General features: G+C 39.1%; 1 protein-coding gene across 1 annotated transcript in view; it reads right to left on the minus strand.

Annotated features, from left to right (window-relative positions):
• Nucleotides 1-6: 6 nt before the first annotated feature.
• The window catches only part of FGF14 (fibroblast growth factor 14), a 609,870-nt gene continuing 586,502 nt past the window's right edge, over nt 7-23,374 (minus strand). Inside the window, exons 4-5 of the mRNA XM_077753980.1 lie at nt 4,938-5,136; nt 7-1,926 (exon numbers count right to left, since the gene is read on the minus strand). Of these exons, the coding sequence (XP_077610106.1) occupies nt 1,790-1,926; nt 4,938-5,136 (336 nt within the window). The 3' untranslated portion in view covers nt 7-1,789. The remainder of the gene's footprint in view (nt 1,927-4,937; nt 5,137-23,374) is intronic.

The raw sequence follows: 23,374 nt of genomic DNA on the forward strand, positions 1-23,374 counted from the left end.
GGGGTGGGGGGAGGGATGGCGACTGGGTCAGCCTTCCACATGGAAATAATAACAAGAGGCCAGTACATGATCCCACATAGAGTTTTCTATAAATGAGGTTCAGTTTGGTCTCAGTTAACTCTTCTGAGGAGAAAACAATTAATTTTATTAAGTATACACAGAGTTAACAAATATATTTCCAAACAGTTGCATATTAAACATTTTGAAACTCTTTATATCCAATATCGAACGTTTTGCATGGTTTCTTCCCTGTGCCCTCAACTAGAGACATGGCCTTTCTTAGCAGTTGTCTTCCCTAAGCTCGGAGTTATACAAAAGGAAATTAAGAAAGCGAGATAAAACAAAAGCAAATCAACTGAATGGACCGAAAACCTGATGTGTGAACGTGTTGGTTTGCCTTGAATTTTATCCAGAATAGTTCAACAGACTGCATTCTGAGATCATGGCAAGGCACCTCTACCCCAGCCACTGGGCAACGGGGGTCCCAAGAAGCTGAGTTACAGGTTTGGGGTGGCGAAATACACAGTACCTGACTCAGCATGCTGAGCTAAAAAAAATATTTTTTCCTAATAATATGTCCAGTTTTAAAAACTTGTCATTAAACACCAAAAATATTAAAGTCTAATTTATAACTAACGTTTGCATTGCTGCTGCAGAAAAAGAACACAACAGCCGCCTTGCCCATGCTCTGCTGAGTATGAGTGGAACGCAGCCAAAACTGGGGATGGCATTCAGTTCGGTTCATTAAAAACAGGTAGGATTATATCTGAAATGGATTTAGGTAGCGCAATTCTTGTAGGTTGTAATTATTGAATTTTCTTTTCTCTTTTTTTCCAAATAATGAGGATTAGTAGATGAAAAAATGAACCTTAATCAGGCCTACAAGGCCTACAGAGTTCTTTGGACCCACTTTCTCAAAAACCAGTGGGTCTTGCTCGCTGGGCAAGGCAAATGTTACCATTAGCCAGTAAGCTTGTGATATGTATAAAACACACACACACATGAAGAAACTATAGGGGGATGTCAAACACATATCTTTAGAGAACTTCCCCGGGACTGTGTTTGACCCATGTCTCACCCCGGCCAGCCGACCAGAGGAGCACAGTATCTGCTACTGGACAGAGCGTATATGTGTGTTTAATCGAGAGTGGGAGCCGGAGACAACACTCTTAATCTTTATAGATGCAATTTGTACTAATAGGTTGAGAAGGCTTCCTGATTCCCTGATCGCTCTCCAGACTAAGCCAACTGCAACATTTAAGACTTAGAGGAATACAATCCCCGCAAAAGGTCACGGACAGTGGAGCGGGCAGCCCTGTAAAAACGGGGGAAAGAGAAATCCATAATAGCACAGGTTTACAGCGTCTAACTAGAAATTACTCAATAGTATTTGTGTGCTACAAAATTGAACTTAAACACATGGATTTCGCTGAAACAGGACTCAAAAAGGATTATGGGTAGCTGTCAGCAGGCAAGGTATCGAGTGTACTTGTGAAGTATGTCATTCACATGAAGTGTCACAGTCACAGAAAAGATATTAAAAAGGCATTCCATATCTGGTAGGGCATTCCATGGTCTGAGTTGAGCTGGTTGTCCAGGTGTCTTCTTGTTCTGGGGGTGCAACAGGTTGAAGATTTATCCACTTGCAACCAAGAAGTTCGAGACCGCAAAGAGCAAGCGTTGGCTTACTTCTGGCCGCTCCTCAGCCGTGGGAGCAGGAGTGTCTGGCAAGGATAAATCACTCAACTGTGCTCAGGACGAGTAAGTCACAACACCTGTGAGGATCTGGCTATGTTGTCTTACTTTTGTTGACTGGTTTGCCTCCATTCATTATTGCCGATGCACTTGTGCTTTTACTTGGCGTCACCCCAGCCTTCGGGACCGTTTCTCCAACGTCGTGCAAAGATGGTTCTCGGTACATGGCAACTGGGGACGGGCGGCGGGGCATGAAGAAGGGAGGAAAGGAGACATTAGAGCGGTTAGGTCAAGAGTGGCCAGACCTGACGCACCAGAAGTATGCAACCCCGCCTAGAGGGGACTTCCTGTGTTAAAGCAGTAATTTCCTGCCGCTGAACGGAAGACAGCATTTCCTCTGCATTCTCCGGCTTGTGTACCTAATATGTTTTTGGGTGTGTGTGGGGTCTTGTCCAGGAGAGAAGGTTTAAACAGCAGCGATGGCCTCTTCGTGGGGCTCAGATATAAAGCGCGCGCACACACACGAATGGCAAGCACTTAACCTGGTTCTCTTTCTCCAGCCAGGAAAACTCATACTCCCTTTCCACTGCAGCCTGATGTCCACACCGAACCCCCTCGCACCCATTCATCTTTCCAAGTCCTGGTATTTACTCTCCAGATCATCACATTATTTTCCTCCCGAGTGGTTCAAAAGCAATATAATCGCACTAGCGTCAACTTCAAAGCTAACCAAAGCAATATCAACTCAATTTCCTTAAGCCAGGGCCTTCTGGAGACCATTCTTTAGTTTTCCTCTCCCACCCTCATGGAAAGAGACCCCTAAAAATCTGAAGGCATGGGTGGGGCATTTTGTATTTTTATGCCTCGTTCTGATATATTATTAAAAACCTAATAATTGATGTCATATAAGGCAGAAGCACAGAATGGCAAGAGGGCACGTGGGATGGATGCCCAAGGAATCCTGAGGAATTGCTCCAATAGTGTCCAGTGGCTCAGTTAATCACAGCAGTTCACATGGCTTTTTGGAAAATGGTTCTAGGGAACCCTGCAAAAGGACATTTAAGGGTGACTGATGCTTGGAGAAAATTAGCTGAGTTAAAATCATCTGCCATCTCAGGAATTAGAGCTGTCTAACCTTCTTTTTAGGCTTTGGAAAGGGTCTGGTATTTTATGAAGAGACTCTGTGTTTGGTTGTATGGAATGCACCGTTCTCCATGCTCAAGGTGGTACAGTGTCTTTTGCATTAATGCAGCATTTGGATTTTCAGCAGCACACAGGCTTGAAAGTGCATGTGTACACCAGACCTGCATGAAATCACTTGGCAAGGTAGTAAATGGGATTAATCCATATCCTTGAAGCATTTTCCAATCTCTCTGCTCTCACTCCTAATTCAATGAGGAGACAATAGCAGCAGAGCATTAACCTTGATTGTCTATGTGGTGAAGTTGTGTAAGAGATAGGAATGCCCCAGAGCATCAATAATTAATCAAGTACCTAATTTGCTGTAAACATTTCCAATCATATAATTTACATCCTGTAGGGGTTTTGAAAGTTTGAAATTAATCCTCCTCTATAACTTACGCTATTTGATAACCTCTGTCATTATAATATCCCCTTAATTGTTCTTAGAGTACCTCTGTCTGCTAATTGTTTGAAAATACTGTTTCTCTCTGCCTCGAAAATACATGAATGCACCACACGCGCACACACACACACTCAACTCTTCACTGTATGATTCAAATACCAAGTGATATTATTACACCTCATCTCAGTCTCTGATATTTCCTGCTAGATATACAAAAATAGCTGGTCTCCAGACTTTGCTTCAGTTAAGAGACATAAAGTCCCTTTTGATTTCCATTACATTTATGTAGTTAAAATATAAGGTTTTAGAAACTTAGTTAATTCTCATCTGTTCATATTCAACACAAAAGCTAATATAAAGAGACAAAGCAAGGTGGCAAATAAATCCAGATTTTTCTAGACCTGCTATGGACTTATTTGTTTTTTAATTTTTCACTTGCATTTGACTATTGGTGCATCTGATGGTCTCAAAATTCATCAATAAAAAGTAAGGACAAGTCACAGAGGTGTTACTTTGGAAGAATAGCGAAACTCTCTCTTCTACCCTAGTTGTCTTATGATCTATCATGTAATGAGAATAGTTCACTCGTATTGCAGATTCTGGCACAATTCTTCCTTTCCTAGATGGGCCATGGCGGTTTCAATGGCTTGTTCTGTAGGCAAATGGAGTTAAGGGGATAGTAAGCCATTATTGGTGAAATTATACACATGGTGTTAATCAACAAGACTGGTTTGCCAACTTAGGCAAACTGAGAGCTGAATTATGCATTCACAGATGATTAATAATTAGCCCTTAATATTCCAAATTATCTTATTTCTACATAAGGAATGTGGATTACAAAAAACCAATGTACATTTTCTCTTGATGGCTAAACCTTTCTTTAGGAACAAAAAAACAAAAGGAAAATCAAACTAAGTTAGATGAAAGTGTTTATTTAGTTATTATAGATCTGCTTTTTTTTGCCAAAGGTAGGCAAAAGTATTTGAATAGACAACACTTTTGAAATGCCTCAATGTCAAATTTTTTTTGTAGTTCTCAAATATTATGTAGATAAGGTAAATGGCACTTTGGGCAGAATCCTTCATGAGAAAGGTGCAGATGTTTCTGATTAATTATCAACACTCTGTGGCCTGCTCTCTGGGAATCTGATCAAAGTAAATGCGAAGGCTTCATTTTTTCCAGGTGAATATAAAAGAAAGTGGTGTCACACCAGAGTTTACTAAACAATTATATAGTTGGAAGGGAGATCTGTAACATCAACAAACTCTCTGAAGGTCAAGTGATTAACTCTTCATTTTCTGTAATTACAATAAGTCACAGATATGTGATTACTTTCAGCTAGATACCATCAAAATAGGCAAATACTTGTATTCCATAATTTTCAAAACTTAGCTATATATGTATATGTGTACATTTATGTTTATAAACTCCATCAATTTGTGTATCTATATATATATATACACATAATACATTCACATATGTATATAAAGTGTACAAATCTTAAATTCAGAATTAAAGTAGACATCTGTGTGATTACCACCCAGATCCAGGTATGGAAAATCCCCAGCATTCCAGGAGGTTCCTTGAAGCCAATGTGGAATTAGCAATGGGGAAATGTGTGATAAACTAAAAAAGAGAATGTACACAGAACACTCACCTTCCAATGGCTTGGGTAGAAAATGAGCTGCTGGTTTGGTTTTCTTTACTCTGTTTCCTTTCATGACTTGCCCTTCCTTATTCAATCCCAAAAACCAGGCTCTACCAGATTCCTGTTGTCTGTACAGCATAGATGAGTAGATTACATAATAGTTTTCAAAAACAGATTCTTTAAACTTGCATTCAGGGGTAAAAAGTTCCTGTTGAGAGAAGAGGAAGAAAAGACAGTTAGAGGAAGGGATGGAAGCTTCCCTGAAAATTTTCTTTATTCCTCCAGAAACTTGTCTGCCAGGCTGAATGAGTCAGCCTTTGGGCAGGGATGACCACCCGTACCTTTGTCTTCATGTACTATTTGCACACGTTTTTCAACATGCAATGGATAGAGAAGAATCTGCTACTATTGGGAATATATACAGAGGCAAGAGTATGGATGCCCTTTCGCAAGAAAATCGGAGACAAGCACAAACTCAGTACAGTATCATTGAAACAGAGTACATTTCAACCAGGGTACAACCAGAAAAAGCACAATCAAGTAGCATCATAGTTTTACAACATGCTAAACAAAAATAAGACATATACTTATGGAATTTGCTCATCTATTTTCACTGTTTCTATAGGAATAATTGTATGTTCCCCTAGTAGTTGGTAGCTGTGCACTAGGTCACTGATAGGATAGGGTGATACATTTTACCTACAAAGAGACAAACCAAAAACTCAAACGAAAACCATGACAATCAGCTGGCACACAAACTACCCACGGGAGCTGAGGCCAGGTGTATAGAGGCTGCTCATAATGATGGAGCTGGAAATAATGACCTAATTCCATGCTTTGGAGCACCGCTGTAGTTCTTTTTTTTTTTTTTTTTAATTTTTTAAAATATTTATTTATTTTTGAGAGAGAGAGAGAGTCAGAGCATGAGTCAGGGAGGGGCAGAGAGAAAGGGAGACACAGAATTAGAAGCAGGCTCCAGGCTCAGAGCTGCCAGCACAGAAGCTGACGTGGGGCTCGAACTTGTGAACTGTGAGATCATGACCTGAGCCAAAGTTAGATGCTCAACCAAATGAGCCAACCAGGCACCGCACCCCAAGTGGAATTCTTGAAGAGAAACATCAAAAGCTGCCATGACGACAATCCACCCAGCTTTTCTGGAAAGGGTAAAAATAAATTAAGTGCCCTGAGTCTCAATGCCATGATCCCCACTGATGAGCAGCCCAAAGCTCACTACTTTATGATTATCATTAATGACATAAATATTCATAGACAACTTTTACACATTTCTTTTTTAAAAATTTTTTAAAATGTTTATTTATTTTTGAGAGAGAGAGAGAGCTGGGGAGGGGCAGAGAGAGATCTCGGGAGGAGCAGAGAGAGAGACACAGAATCCGAAAAAGGCTCCAGGCTCTAAGCTGTCAGCACAGAGTCTGACATGGGGCTTCAGCCCATGGACTGTGAGATCATGACCTGAGCTGAAGTCAGACACTTAACCGACTGAGCCACCCAGGTGCCCCATACATACTTCTAAACTTTAATCGACAAAGGCGTTTCTGACAGACTTCTATTAAAAATAATTTAAACTTCAAGCTTCCTAGTTATACACATGGAAACCACTTAACTAGTCTTTGTGGTCTTTGTGGCTATTTTAAGTAGTTCAACACTGCTAGTCTATATATATGAAATATAGATGCAAAATAGAGGTTTCTTGTTAGTGACCTTTTAAAAAATATCACTGTATTTGAAAAAAAATTTCACCTGAATAGATTTTTATGATTGCAGAAAATAACTTGTTTCATTTTGTTTTTATACATTATTTTCTGTCTTCATTCTAAAAAACAGGTCCTTTAGGGACCAAAAATTAAATCTGTAAGAGTTAAAGGTATGCTATCTATATAAGGAATGTGACATTATTGCCTGTGGAAAGGTTCTTTCAATATTTCCCATGAGAATGTGAATTATCAAATGGTGTCTCTTGCAGGATACAATTTATTCATAGTGCCCCATAACTGTAATTCACTGAAAGCTAATTGTTTTCCGAAGGGAACAGGTTTTGTTAATGACAGACGCTTTTTATGACAAAGATAACAGATCCAAAAGGTGATTGATTTGATGTGACTAAAGTAGCCAAAAGATGGGCTTGACTCCTCCCAAAGGCATTTATGTCGGTCTTTAGTTCTTCTACAGGATGCCAGCCCCGGTTTGAATGAGATCCCATCCAAATACATGTTCTGGCCTTCCACAAAATCCCATTTTTCCAAATATCTTCCCATTAGTTCTCTTGCTGATCAATGATGGTCTCTGAGTTAATCAGGCCATGCCGTAGAGGAAGCATGCTCACACGTTTGTGGTGGGGAAAATAAAGCAGGGTGCTGTAAATCTGGCTTGTCATCAAAAGACGAATAAATACAACATAGTGTTTGAATGTGCACCTTCTATGACAAACAGATTAGACCCTGTGTGTTCCTGGTCTTTTATTGAGACAGGCCAAGGCATCCAATTTTATCCATTAAAACCTGTCTCAAAGCCAGCTGGGCGGTGGGTGGAGAAGGGCTGACCCAGGAGGCCACTCCAGGTCACAGGAGCTGGCACGTGCCTTCTGGGAAAGCCAGTCTCTGCCCAGAGCTCGCTCACTTTATTCAGAGGATCACTGACTGGCCTTTCCCTACAGACACCAGGGCCTCCAGGGTTGGAAAAGCAGTTGCACAGAGCAGTCAACCCCTATCCCGATCTGCTCACCACTGTCCCCAGAGGACATTACCAACAGCAAGTTAGGAAGGCATGGTCTCTACCCTAAATTGCATATGACAGAGAATGAAGACCCTAGATGTGGAAGAAATCATTTGTTCTCAGAGTATACTTCAGGACATGAGACACTAAATCTTTTTCTTTTTTTTACTTTTGATTGATTAATTGGTTGGTTGATTGATTTATATTTTTAACATTTATTCATTTTGAGAGAGAGAGAGAACAAGTGGGAGAGAGCAGAGAGAGGGAGACAGAGGATCCAAATCAGGCTCTGCACTGTGATCACAGAGCCCAGTGTGGGGCTTGAACCCATGAACCATGAGATCATGACCTGAGCTGAAATCAAGAGTTGGCTGCTTAACCTACTGAGCCACCTGGGCACCACTAAGTCTTTTTAGATAAAATGTTTGCCTCTGGGGACTCTGAGGAAAGTCATTCCACACCCTTCTTCTGTGAGCTGGGCCAGTGACTTCACAGATACGTGGAGAGGAAGATAGATTAGGGAAATGTGAAGGGTTTTGGGCACTGATAATTACTTAGATTTCTTATGAGCAAGAGGTAGATATGCCAACAGCCCTTATTGAATAAGCAAGGGAATAATGACATAGTCTGGTATTTTACAGACACATATCTGTTGTCAGCGTGAAGGATGGTTCTGAGACATTGGTAACACTTATACTCTGATGTGTTGAGCTCAATCTCTTACAAAATGGACTTGAAGATTGTGCAGTATGTATATATGTGTGATCATCTTAGTACTTAGTATTAATATAATTATCAAAGACACACAGGTAAGAAGAGAAATATCCCAGAATTGTGACACACTGTTAAATTGAGTTATGAACTTCCCTGTAGCCCAGACAAAAAGAGAAAGGCTCTATGTTCTAAAAATTATTGAAAAGAGATATCCTTTTCTTTTTCTCAGTACTAACTTCTAGTATTTTCTTGCAAGGAAAAACCGGCATTGACCAAACGAATAAAACATAACACATAAACGTACCTGTTCTTGATAATAACTATGCTATTAACATGGTCACAGTTTTGTGTCTGAGTCCCACAACATGCTTTAGGAGGACAGATGGAGTGAAAAGTCCCACAGGTGGACATTGTTGCTGATGAGATCCCTAGGGTATATGTCACCAGCGGGGGTCACAAACTCAGTGCCTCTCCTGAGCAGGTAGACACGAGAGTGAAGCAGGCTGCTAGAATCATGGCACCATTAAGAGGCTAAATGTCCCCCAACTCAGGCTGGGTGTTGAAGAAGAGATAGAGTGGTAGAAAGAATGATAAAAAAAGAACAGCTGTTCCTCACACGGTTCTCATGTGAAAATAGAAGCCTTAGAGCTTTAGTAAGCTTGGTTTTCCAAAGGAAATAAGACATCGGGTTTCTAGATAAAATTTCCTTTTAATAGCAGCAACCACTTCTTCATTCTTGTTTCTGTTTTTCAATATTGTATAGACCCAGGGTCAGAGACGGGGGCCTGTGAGCCTGCCGTCTGAGACCTCCAACATAGAGGAGCAAAAATACTCACGAAAGAAGGAGCTCCAGGTGGCTTAGCAATGCAGTCCTAACCTACCGTATGGTTTTTGTACATTTGAGTAATACGATGATTGTGCCAGTGAAATGCTCTAAAACCGGCAGTGATAATATGAGAATGCTTATTTAAATGTAAGCTTAAATAGAAACTCTCCGAAACTGCCAAAATGAAATAGATAAGGAGTTTGATGTGTCTTTTTCTCATCTTGCCTGCCTATATTTAGAACCACTGATACCACAACATCAACAACAGTTGAGTTCCAGCAGAGACTTAAATATTAATTTGTATCCTTGCCAGGCTACATCACCAACTCATAGAATAGAGAAACAGAACAATTAGACAAAAATTTCATATCTTCTTTTATGCTGTGGTTGTTCTGAATTGAAAGCACCATCTGTGGTGCACTTATTATCTTAGCAGTAGGGGCAGAATCCCTCTTCTCAGGGAAATGCCTTTGTTTAGGAAAATACCCTGATGGGCCATTTGCATGTACGAAATGAGGCTTCTGGGTTCCGGATGAAAGGAAAGGGTGGAGGGAAGCAAAGTTCCATGTATCTGTATTTCGTAACTAGTGAAGAGCTATGCACGCAGATAATTCAGGAAAACCATAACTGAAGCACTGAAAGTGACTATGAAGCTCTAAGTCAGTGGGCCAGCAAGCTACAGCCAAGGGACAAAGGCAGCTATCATCTCTTCCCGTAGTCCATGTTCCGAAGTTCAGGAATGAGTTGTTGAAACAGAAATTGTATGGCCTACAAAGCCCACAATGTTTACTGTATGGTGCCATTGCCAACTCTCATCTAAGGACTTCTCAACCTAGATAAATGTGGAGGGGTTGTTCATTAAAATTCAAATTATTAAGGAGCGAAGTATTGCCAAATTGAATTTGCATTCCACCTATTTTCATATATACAAATGTAAACAATTTCAATCAGAATTTCCTTGAGTTTTGTCCCTGGACAAGCCCATAAGGTGTGTTATTAGCTTGGGTTTCTGGTTAGGATACACAAGTAGTCCGCTCACACATTCCTTTAATCACTGTATCAACTAGGAGAAATGCAAATTTGCGTCTGGTTAATGTCTACAAGTTTGCCTACCACCAGCACCACCATCATCTTCATTGTTTCAAAGGAAAATATATGAACAGGCATTCCAGATAAACGTACAGCATCTATTAGAAGACAAGGCAAGTCTAAAATAGATTAAAAAGAGAGGATAGAGGAATGATAATAGACATACACTAGCAAATAGCATATAATAAATGCACAATAAATAATAGCTGTTCATATTATGTTAACCTCTATATTTTCAGAGTCATCAAAAGCTCAATCGCTTCTCATCAACATCTCAGTAATGACCCTGACCCTGAGCTTTGGCGTGATTCTCCCCAGGCTTAAACAGAGAAGGAGGGAGCTTCAGACTCCAAGTTCTTCCTTGGAGAACAGCAAACCTCAAATAAGATAATAGAGATGCAAAATGATTTGTAAAGTATACTCTGAGTTGTAAACTATAGAAATATTTATATTTATAATTATAGTATATATAGAACTCCAGTGTTCACTGTTACTATGGTCAGGGAAGCAGTGATTTAATTATTCTTCACATCTTTCAATACAATAGACATTTCTCTATACAAGAATCCCAAAGATCCATGTGACCTGAATTGTCAGGGTTTTTTTCTTCCTTTTCTACTCTTTGGAGCCATCACATACTAGAATTTATCCTGAGATCAGCAGAGATCTACCCATTCGCCTTCACCTTCTATGGTTTCAAAATCCATGCCATACTTTAATGATACTGTTCTGATGCTACTCACCTCTTTAAAAAGAATTTGTGGGTACCCTGAAGATTACATTTAAGGAAAGAATATTCTGATCTTTTATTATTTATTTATTTATTTTTAATTTTTTTATTTTTATTTTTATTTTTTTTAATTTCTGAGAGAGAGAGAGCATGAGCAAGGGGCGGGGGGGCAGAGAGATAGAGGGAGATACAGAATCCAAAGACAGCCTCTAGGCTTGGAGCTAGCTGTCAGCACAGAGCCTGATGTGGGGCTCAAACTCACAAACCGTGAGATCATGAGCTGAGCCAAAGTTGGACGCTTAACAAACTGAGCCACCCAGACACTCCTCTGATCCTTTAGAAGAATTTACAGTTGTGAATTTGGGGACAAGACAGAACTTGTAGTTAACAATTAAAAACAGACAATTGAGGTGACTAATGTATTTATCTGAAACTTTACATAATCAAATATTTTTAATATTAGAGCATGACTAATGCCCACAGGAAGAAAAAAAATTAGCCAATTGTTTGTGCATGTACTTCATAATAAAGCATAATTACATTTGTGTTTAAGAGACAGCTTTTATTTGATTGCAAGACCCAGTGGTTTGAAGTATATTCTCACCCACAAAGCAGGCTCTCCAGTACTTATATTTTTATGTCCAGAAGCTCTTCCTTACATAGTTTCCAGAGAAAAATTTGCAAAAGAAGACATTTTCTTTCTTTTCTTTTCTTTTTTTGCCAGGAAAGATACTACTTGACATTTAGAGATGTTATTAAATAAACACTGATTTATCTTTAGACATATTGATTTCTTTACTAAATATATTTTTATTTTATTATATTGGATAGATATTTCCTTTTTATGACTTATTGACATATTTATTTAGAACTGTGGGAAGAACATCATTTATTTATTGTATTAAATAATCAATTTAATTAATTAATTAATATAACCAGGTAAGTTTGGATACTTTCATGCATTTTATATATGCACATATATAAAATCTTTAACTATCCATAAGGAGAATATCTATATCTACGTGCTATTCAGGGACCAAATAGCAACTTCTTCACCTGGGCACTTGTCAGAGATGGCAAATCCTGGCTCCACTGTAGACCTACTAAATCAGAATTTGTATTTTAACAAGGCTCCAGATGATCTGTATGCCTATTAGAACTTGGTAAGTATTGGGATATGTTCCTATTATCATTAATAAATTAGTAAATGATCACAAAATTTTGGGAAATATCAATTAAACTGGTAAAACTGGTATTATTCATAAGCTTGTTGCCATTTAACATTAGTATAACATTTATTGAAGCAAGAGAATGGAAACAAACAAGAAAGTAAGAAATTTTAAGATTAAATTAAAAATATATGCCAACTGGTTCTATAATGTTAAATCTGTTTTCTCTAGAATATAGACATGGATAAATCCCCAAAATAATAATGCTTGTAACATGAACAGATGGTATCAGTGCTATAAATATTAGCAAAAAAATTACAAAAGAAATATGCTTAAGAAAGTACGGTTACAACCCTACACAATTCTCACATTTTTGTCAGTGCTCAACAGTGAAATCTTTACAACAATAATCATGATAATAATACAGATGTTAATAACTTTTACTAATACTTAAATTGTGTATACTCTGCACCAGGCACTGTGCTAAGCACTTTACAAAATCAATTACTTTAATCCTCACTATCATTCTATAGGATTGGTGCTATTATTATCTCCATTTTAGAAATGAAGATATTGATCACAGAGAGTTTAGTACCTTGCCCAAATACATTTATTTTCATCAAGATAAATACATGTAACTATTCCTACTCATTTATCGTCATATTTAGCTGAAAATATTTATTCTTTTAGATATGTAATCAATTGCCAAAATGGCCCAAATCTTAACCCACCCCTGGATCAATGCTTTTTAGCATGTAATTTGACATGTCTTCCTGCTGTGAGCCATTGTGAAGAAAGTAGAGGTCTGACGACACTTGTGCACTTAGACTTGGCCTCTCCTCTTCCTGCACAGCCATGACAGCACGTCTGGCTAACCTAGCTTGAGGAGAGACATAGGTGGAGTAGAGCCAACTGCTCCAACCTAGGCTAGCTCATTCCCAGACCCACAGTCAAGTCCTGCCCAAGGTCTACAGAGCTACTGAGCCAAGCTCCACCTGACCCCCACCCCCACTCCACCCCCCCACCCTCCGTGCACAAGCTGTATTCACTTCACTGTTACATGCCACATCAGCTCTTATGGTTGGTTGTTACATGGTGTCATAAAGGCAATTGATAACTGATACAGATAATCAGTTTATCCTTCAGCTAAAGCACAGAAAGTATCTCATCTGCTGATCTTTATATCTATACCTACGTGCAGAAGAAAATATAGATGGAAAGCAGTATTGAATGATATATACTATCATATTGACAGAGGTGACTCATCTCTCTATATAATGGTACAGAGGGAAAAAAAGCAAATCCTTAAAAGAGTGTAAAAAAAAAAAAAAGAAAGAAACAAGAAAACATATGGGTACTCAAAATGAATCTCTTCTCCCCTTCACCCAACCTGTATACAACCTTTTCCCCCATTGATCAATTAAAGAAACATTGAGCAAAACAGAAATTGGGTTGGCTACCATCTGTTGCCAACCATCCCCCCAGAAAAACACAGTCCATGGCTGTCATACATTCCCGAGGAAAGGATTGGAGTCGGATGAGGGTGTCATAGTGGATGATGTTGTGAGTAAAAACTGAGCTCTCAGATCAAATGTGTTCTGGTGTTTTATCACACATCAGCTTCCCCACGGTATACTTCTCCAACATATGTAGGGTCATATGCTAAGTGTACTGAACTTTGCTTAAAGAGAAATGTAAAACTGACAGTGCGTTATGTGAAGGGAATCACACTGAATATATGTAATCAAACCCAGAAAAAGTGCTGCTATGAGTTTTAAAATTTTTTCTGGATGATCTAAGTGAATGATATCAACAGATAGCACATGCACACAGTGATATATGCAAGCTTCTTGGTCTGACAAATACTCAGACGTTTGTTTCATCAAAGCAGAGATTCGTGACTTCTCCAAGTCAGATTATCAGCAGTGCCTCACCCTCCATTTTAAGGATTTTATAGATTCAGTTTGTGATTTGTACTTTTGTTATGGCAGAAATATCAAGTGAAGCCGAAGTTATAATAAACTAACCATGGCAATGTCAGGGAACGTTTTAGAACATTTTAGAAATAGGGTCATCTCATTCAAAAGGTAAATAATAGAATATATTTCAGAGTCTCCATCACAGGACCACTTAAAGTTTGGTTCAGGGACCTGTGCCCAGCTACAAATTATTTATTCCTTGTCTGCAATGAAACATGTACAGCAATTGAGCAAAAACATTTATAAACTTCTGTAGCAACTTAAGAGTACTTGTATCTGTTGGATATAAAATTTAAAATGCTGGCCTCTTATTTGTATTTTTAAAAATAATTTTTTAGTAATTTAATGTTCTTATATTTTATGGAAGTACCTCTCTGCAAAAGATTGAAAATTAAAAAGAAAAATGCTGCTGTCTACCACAGATATCTAGGGAGCACTGCTCTATTATAAACCTGGTTAAATGTGACTATAAATCTAATTAAAGGAGACCTAAAGAGCATCTTAGTAATAATTAACACATATTCATTTATCAATGTAAGTCAGTCACAAGCTAAATGCTTTACCTGTATGATCTCATTTTATTCTTCTTAGCAAACTATGGCATTAAAGGTAAGCATCTGGGTTAAGAGTTTGTGCAGAGCAGGTTTTGATCCTCAGCTGTCTGAGTCTAGGGCCTGGGCTCTAAACTACTAGTTATATCATTGGTCAACCCAATATAGTTCTCGAAGGGAATCTAAGAGAGGAATGTGACTTGATAACAACTAGGGTGGACGCAAACACAAGTTAAGAGAGTTCCAGAACAAATGTTCTCTTTCAATGAATGACCCCCAGGAAAGGACTGGAAAAGATGATTAAGTAAATTTGGATAAAGTATTTAAAAATGATCAGCCTTGGAGCATTTGGGTGACTCAGTCATTTAAGCATCAGACTCTTGATTTCGGCGCAGGTCATGATCTCATGGTTTGTGGGATTGAGCCCCATGTGGGCTCTTCTCTGAGTGGGGAGCCTGCTTGGGATTCTCTCTCTCTCTCTCTCTCTCTCTCTTTCTCCCTTCGTCCCTCGCAAGCTTGTGAACACANTACATAAATAAAATTTTTAAAATTATCAGCCTTAGCACTTATTTTCTTCCTAACTGATCAGTCTTCCCTAATGTCTCAGGAGTGTGGGCTTGGAATGGAACTTGTACCTGGTCTGGTCCTGTCACGAATCATATTTACCTGAAAGAGAACAAAGAAATACAGGGAGGTAGCATTTAAGAAATAAGACTGCACAATTATGGGATTCCAAAATAACGGGGGAGAGAAAAACAACAAAATCCTGTGTTGTCAGAGTCTTGTGCTTCTGGCCACAGTGAGGGTGGGGGTGGGGGAGGGGCACAGCAAAGACAGTCCTGAATGGGACAAAGGCTGCTGCGAGCTATAAGATATTCAGCTCTTTTACATCCAACACGACAAAGATATTATCACTGATGGTAGCAAATATTTTCAAATCATTGCACTAGAATTTTTGTTAGCCCAAACAAGCAAAATTAGCTGTGCAAAAAAAAAATTAATATTTAAGTTAGCATAAGGTGTTCAGTATCTCGTCCTGCCCTAGCAAATCCAGTCTGGTTGCTTCTTCTTCCTTTATCATTGTGTTCTTTCAAAAGGTACTTTTGAAAGTACTTCTTAGCCCATTCTGTCTTGACTAACTGACTATAAAATGTCAAATATTTAGCTGTGACTTACTCTGCCGAATTCTATGAGTGAATATGTCTTTGTTTTCATCAGGTTTTCTTCCACTGAACTCCCTGAACTGCATTTTAATACTATTTCTATGACTATACATGTTTCTCTCTTTAGGCTAATTTCACCATTCACCTGCAAGCTTCTTTGACTTTCCTTTCTTTACACCCCATTTTAACTTTTTAAAATTAATTTTTTTAATGTGTATTTATTTTTGAGAGAGAGAGACAGAGTGCTAGCAGGGGAGGGTCAGAAAGAGAGAGAGACGGACAAACAGACAGACAGACAGAATCTGAAGCAGGCTTCAGGCTATGAGCTGTCAGTACAGAGCCTGACTTGGGGGCTGGAACTCAGGAACCATGAGATCATGACTTGAGTGGAAGTCAGACACCTAACCAGCTAAGCCACCCAGGTGCCCCTAAACTCTTAAATTAGACCTTTCCATTAAATGCTTTTTTAGTATTAAGTGGATGTATTGTGGATGTTTCCTAATAAAACATACCTAGTCAGAACCACCTACCTGTATAAATAAAAACCAAACCAAACCAAGCAATCAAAATTACCAATTTATCCAACCTTTAATATGCAAGCCTCCATAGAAAAATGAAGGAACTATAAGCAGGTTCTACAATACTTCTAAAATGCCATATTTACTGAATAACATTAATTTATATTGAGGTCTAGGACTTTCAAAGATCATTCACACATATTTCGTTTGACTCAGTAATGCTCCTAAAAATGCTTTAAGAAGAAAAATAGCGTTATCTCATTACAGATGATGATTTGGAGTCTCAGAGGGCACAAGTCCTGATGAGCAATAGAAAAGATGTTCCTATGTCTATCCATGTGATATTTTACATATATCATGCTGCTACTTAGCAAATATTTGTTCATAATAACAATGTAAAAAGTATGGAGTAATTTGAAGGGGCTGTTTTTTCCCAGAGTATCTACTAAATCATCTTGCTGGACTAAAACAGAAGTCAGGATCTGCTAAGAATCCCTAACACTGAATGTGTGAAGTACAGAGGACGCCCACACCCTGCCAAGATGATAACCTGAGGATTATTTTTTCTTGATTTGGCTTATTAGCTAGTAACACATTGGGCATGATTTCCCAGATTCTGGAACAGCTTGTTTGATGATTCCAAAGGTTAACATACAAGGACAAACACAGAGTCCAGACAACTATGAAGGAGACAATACCTTTGGAAGCAGAAAAAGTAAGGAGAGAAAAATGTCAGCCTATGGCTAACTCTTAATTAGGTAAAGCCAAGGCCACTGAAGTTGGCCTCTTATGGATTCAATTCTCTCTAAATTCGCACTGAATTATTTTCATATAATATCATGAAATTGTATAGGTATTAATGAATGACATTATCATACTTTCCAGGTTGTTGGTTGACAATATGACACTATGAAACGGGAAGAATTTTATGTGGTTAAAAAAGAAAGAAAGAAATCTACCATTACAAATACTGTTTTCTGTTTCAGATATAATACATTTGAAAATCTGAGTACTGTGACCACATGGAAACAAGTTTCCAAAATTCTATACTTAATGATATGTTAAAGTCATGCATTCATTTATCCAATAAAAAATCAGTGAGCTTCTAGGATTTGCCAATTGCTTTTCTAGCTCTTGAGACATAACAATGAGCAAAAATTGATACAGGCTGTCCTCTGTTGGAGAATACAGTCTACTGGGCAGACAGATATTTACACTAATAATTATGTCATCATAAAATAAGTTCTTACAAGAAAAGGAATGATTTTTCTGAAATATACAACAAACAAGTCTGATCCGGCCTGGGTTGGTAAGGAAAAACGTTAAACTCTGAGCTGAAATCTGAAACATCATCAGGAGTTAACTAGGCTTAGAGCAAGGTGAAGAATATTCCTGGATAGGGCAATGTCATGTGCAAAGCCCTGAGGCAAGAGCAGAGACTGATCGTTTGAAGAATAAAATGAAAACAGTGAAACCAGAGTGCAGAGTGTGAAGGAGGCATCAGGGAAAGTGAGGATGGGGCGGGGGAGGGGGATGGGCGGGGGAAGGCTAGGCATGAGCTGAACTAGGTGGTTATGTTCAAGTTTTTGGTCTTTCCCCCAGACAATGGGAAGACATTACAAGCTTTTGTGCAAGAGCATGCCGCGGTCAGTCAGGCATTTGGAAAGTCCACTCTGGCTGAAGCATGAAGCCTGGGAAAGAAGTGAGTCAGTTTGGTTACAAGTATGCTAATTGTCTACTGCGAGCCACTAAGGCTATCAGCAGTGGAGCTGGAAAGGAAAGGGCAGGTTTGAGAAGTTTTTAGGAGGTCAAATAGCCAGTACTCTGTGATTGTACATGGTAACAAAGGGTGAGGGAGTATCAAACACAATGTGCGTGCTTCTTGCTTGTGGAAAAGGCTGACATTTGGTGTGTGTTCCTTGCTGTCTCAGAAAGGTCAGACATTCCAGTTTTGTATTCTTGAGCAAAATTAAGTTTATGTGTATAACATAAGTTTACATAGTGCTTTCTGTCCTTTTACAGACTATTAATTCTAATATCTATAGGGCAAATTTCCACAATGTTGTATTTTTAAATTTTTTTCCTAAGGGGTGTGTGTGTGTGTGTGTGTGTGTGTGTGTGTTTTCAATTCCCGATGACTTTATAAAACTGAATGCATTCCTAAAACAAAGACAAATCGCAGCTGAGGAACTATTACTAATTTCAAAGCAAATGGAATTGGAAGAGAAAGGACTGGAACTGGGAGGAAACAGTTCCTTAAATTTCTTATAGTTGTATTTCTTTAAAAAAAAAAAGTCTCAGTCAACAAAAAAAATGGCTCCCAGATCACCACCAAAACATAAGAGCATGATGGCCATTATAGACTTGTGAGCAGAAGAAGCAGAAACATTTGCAAAAGATTTACCTCACAAGTTTACTATGGCAGGAAACTATTCTGTTCCCAGTCAGTGAATCAGTCAGAAGAATGACCCCCAAATTGCCAAAGGAAGTTAAATTTGTGACTTTTTCAAAATACTACAAAACACAATTATTCTTACTGATGTCAGGGCAAGAGGTTAGAAGTAGGCTCCAAGATACTTGTTTCTTTAATAGTTGTTATTTATCATCACTCATGAACTCATCTGACTCTTTTAAGAATTATTTTCATTTTTATGTGGTAATACAGTAAAGCAACAACACAAATGGCATCAGTACATCCCTCTGCCTTCATTAATCTATACACTCGATCCTATACTTTGCACATTTATCTTTCCAGATTGAACTGCATAAGCTTTTAGGTCTCGTTTCATAGATCAATTCTTCCATTCACTCTCTCAATCCAATTTGCTGTTGCAACTAAAAAGGCCAAGCAAACAGTAGGCCCCCTGAGGAGGAAAACTGAAAATAAATTAACAAGTATCACCACACCTTGTTACAACTCTTAGGAGACTGCTCCTCAGGGACAGTGTGCTCTCAGAGTCACTATAGTTTTAAGGACACTGTAAACATGCAGAGAAAGACAACTCCTCCAGTTGAGAGGTCAAGAAGTGGTTTGAAACAGATCAATAAATTTGAATGAGATACACTGAAGTCATCAGGAGAGAAAAGTACAGATGATAGTCCAGTTATCATTGCACATCGCCCTGTCCCCAAGCATAGTGCAGGGGTTAAGGCTGAATATTTGGAAACTAAATAGACCTGGGTTTGTTCCTACCTTGGCCTCTTAATTAAGAATGATCTTGGAAAAGTCATTGAACTTCCAAAATAAAATACTTACCTCTATGGAAGTATTAAATGGGACACAAAATCAGTATAGTTTTTGTGCAAAGTGTGCACTCAATAGATCCTAACTACTACTTTTATGAGAAGACTGAGAATTGTAATAATGTCTAGCAGAATTCATATAACTTTGAGGGAGATGAAAAAAGTGAAGTCAGATCTGTTTATCAATCATGGAGTTCTACAAATGGAAGCAGTGAGCCTGTTGTTGAAAGAGGAAAACTTAAGGCATTTCTTTTGGCTCTGCTAGACAGTTCCACCAATGGAATATGTAACTGCTCTTAAAAATTATTAAGATGGTACATGTTATGTGCTTTTTTACCACAATGCAAAAAAAAAAAAATTGAAGATATAAAAGAAAAAAGAAATCCTACTTTACAGCCTAAGTGAGCAGTATCCAATGAACTCTCCACATATTGGTAGGGTCAGGGGGCACAATTGAGTTTTGTCCATGTAAATATACATAATAAAGAGTTGCTGTGTAAGAGGTGTTGCATCTGAGAACCTTTATGACCTTTTAAACTAGAGTTATATGTGCCTTTACTTCACATGGACATTGGAAAATATGGTCCAACCAAGAGCTTCCTATAAGATTTTAAAAAAATTATTAACTGTTGTGAAATGATTAAAAAGGTAAATACTGACGTTGATGTCTATGCGCAGAGGGAAAACAATACATAGAGATTTCTATGCTCACCCTGGCTTGGGTACAACATTATGTAGTCCAACCGGTAATTGCCAGCGTGGGAGATTTCAAAAGCTTTGCTGACATAGAGCATCTGCCTGTATTTAACTATATAGAAATATATATATATTCTGTATAACATACAGAATAACAAAAATTCAGGATGAACTTAGAATTTCCTTGAGAGATGAAAACAAATGTCAAGTTACAAAAAGATTTTTAAAAGAAATAGGACATAAACATATATATATATATTTGAAGGGAAGTTTCAGATTTTGAGGGATGGGTTTTGAATAAGAAGAGTGACAGTTTGTATGATGTCGAGAGGAAGACTAATGGAAACATAGAACTGGACTCACAGGGGACCAGGGAAGGTGGGGGTCACCAGCAGAAATGCCAGAGGAAAATCAGCATCCCTGGAATTGGAGGGTAGTCCTGAAACTGGTGAGTGCTGGAGGGGAGACGGCTCCGTGGCTGCCATTAGGATTAAAAGGAATGTTTTGTAAAGAGCACTTGGCAGATAGTATCAAAGGAAGTTATGGAGAAACTAGCCAGACTTGGTCTCTGTAACTGATTTCACCCTAGAAAAGGACAGTGAAGGGAAAGTTTGGTAGAGGGAGTATAAATGATCTTGGAGGAGTAAATTGCAATCTAATTGGTGACTGCGATTTCAGTTAATGAGGCCAAGACCATGTTGTGTTTAAATTTCTTATAAATTTGACCTCATGTCCCCATCCCAAGTAACTCTAGCCTAAGCCAGTCATCATGCATGAGAGATGGTAGGCATATCTTGTAATTTGTCAGTGGAACAGTAGAACACTAATGGAACAGTAGAGTGGCTGAAGTACAATGTGGGTCAGCTCAGCAGTGTCGATATTGTGTACCCAAGTTGAACATACCTGATATGCAACCAACTTTAAGTAGTACATGGAGAAATTAAACTTATCCGTAACATCGGGGGGCCTATATTTGTTTTTATGTTTCCAATGCTATCCAATTTATTCATTTAGTCAACAAATAGTTGAGTGCCTCCTCTGAGCAACTCACATACTAGTGGTTGGGGATGGAAAAACAGGTAAGATAGAGCCCCTGTTCTCTTAGAGTCTGTTTCATTTTTGTAGAGGGAATCAACACCGCATTCGCCATCACAACAGAGCTGAAGGCAACACGGTGAGAATCTACAGAAGGGAGGAGCTATTTCTGCATAGGAGAAGGGAAAAGGCTTTGAGTGAGGTGCTCTTTAGTAAGTCTTGAAAGGTGATTAAGACTCTGCCGGGAGAATGAGAAAGAGAAAGGTATCCCATTGAAAGGAAAAGAGCTGCATTCTGGATATTATAATTATAAGAAGCTCTCTGAGGTAGGAGTCCTGGACAGTGTGGTGGAAGCTAAGGTCTACTCAGTCACCTGAAGATGGAACACAGACTGTATTGGCCGTGCTGTGGAGACACGACTTTCTAGGAAGCAAAGATGAGCCCCCAGAAATTTTCAACCAAAGGGATGACTTTATGAGGTTGTGTTTTAAAAAGATAAGTGATCATTTGATCCCAAGGTCACGCTCCTTGGTATTTACCCAAGGAAGTTGAAGATTTATATCTTCACAAAAACCTGCATGTGAATGTTTATAGTGACTTTATTCATAATTGCCCCAAACTGGGAGCAACCAAGGTGGCATTCAGTAGATGAATGTACAAACTGTGGTAAATGCATACAATGGAATATTATTTAGCAATCAAGCCACACGGTACCTTAAATGAATACTACTAAGTGAAAGATGCCAATCTAAAAAGGCACATATGATTCCAGTGATAAGACGTTCTTGAAAAAGGAAAATTATGGAGATAGTAAAGAGACCAGTGGTTGGCAAGGGCTGTAAGAGGAGGGATGAGGAGGAAGAGCACAGGGAATTTTAACTCCCTGTAGGGTACTGTAGGGGTGGGTGCATACCAGTATTTCAACTGACAGGTGGACTCCAGGCCAAATCAAGTGTCTGCTAACTAAATAATGTTCAGTGAGGTTTCCCTGCACCATTCAACTCGGGCATCATAATTAGCGGACACACGGCAAGCTGTGCTGGCTTCCGCTGCACCCAATCACCTCCTCTTGCTTTTCTGACCTCACCCCCTATTACTCTTGGCCACCTTCACTCCTGCCAGCCGTGCTGGCTCCCTGGTTCTCTTCATGTATGTCAGATGCTTTCCCACATGAGATCTTCGCTGTAGTTACTCCCTGCCTGGAATGGTCCTCCCTGCATATTGGGATGGCTCACTCCCTACCTTCTTCAAGTGTTTGCTCAAGTTTGCCCTCAGAGAGGTCTACCTTGACCAGTCCATCCACTCACTGCTTCCCCAGCACACCCCACTCTCCTTGAACATTTTCCACTAGAATGTAACCTCTAGGGGGGATAGAATCCTTTTTTTTTTTTTAAATTCCCTTAAAGTGTTTAGAAGAGTTTCTGGCACAAAGTAAGAACTCAATGAACATCCCTTCAAATGTCAGGCAGGGAGTATGACTGAGAGAGCTATGCTTGGAGAACCTAACAGAGCGTGGTGACCATACATGCAGGTGCCTGGAATAATCTTGTTTCTTTGCCGTTTGTACCACCTAGGTTACTTTTACTTAAAAATGCCCCAGTTTGAGGGGCACCTGGGTGGCTCAGTTGGTTAAGCATCCAACTTCAGCTCAGGTCATGATCTCACAGTTCATGAGTTCGAGCCCCATGTGGGGCTCATGCTGGCAGGTCAGAGCCTGGAGCCTGCTTCAGATTCTGTGTCTCCCTCTCTCTCTGCTCCTCCTCTGCTCATGGTTTGTCTCTTTTTCTCTCAAAAAAATGAATAAATGTTAAAAACATTTTTTTAAATGCCTCCGTTTGAGGATGAATACTAGGATCATCCCAGTTCAGAGACAGGCTATGTGTCTCATAGGCCCTTTTATGCGCCCCTCAGCTGTGGTGCTGTGGGACCCAGAGTTCGCTTGGGCGCCAAGGCTGTCAGTGGCTGGGCGAGCCTGCTGTCTTTGGAGGCCAGTGTTTTAGTGC

This window comes from Crocuta crocuta, unplaced genomic scaffold (assembly GCF_008692635.1).
Source record: "Crocuta crocuta isolate KB4526 unplaced genomic scaffold, BGI_CrCroc_1.0 scaffold31, whole genome shotgun sequence".
NCBI lineage: Eukaryota > Metazoa > Chordata > Mammalia > Carnivora > Hyaenidae > Crocuta > Crocuta crocuta.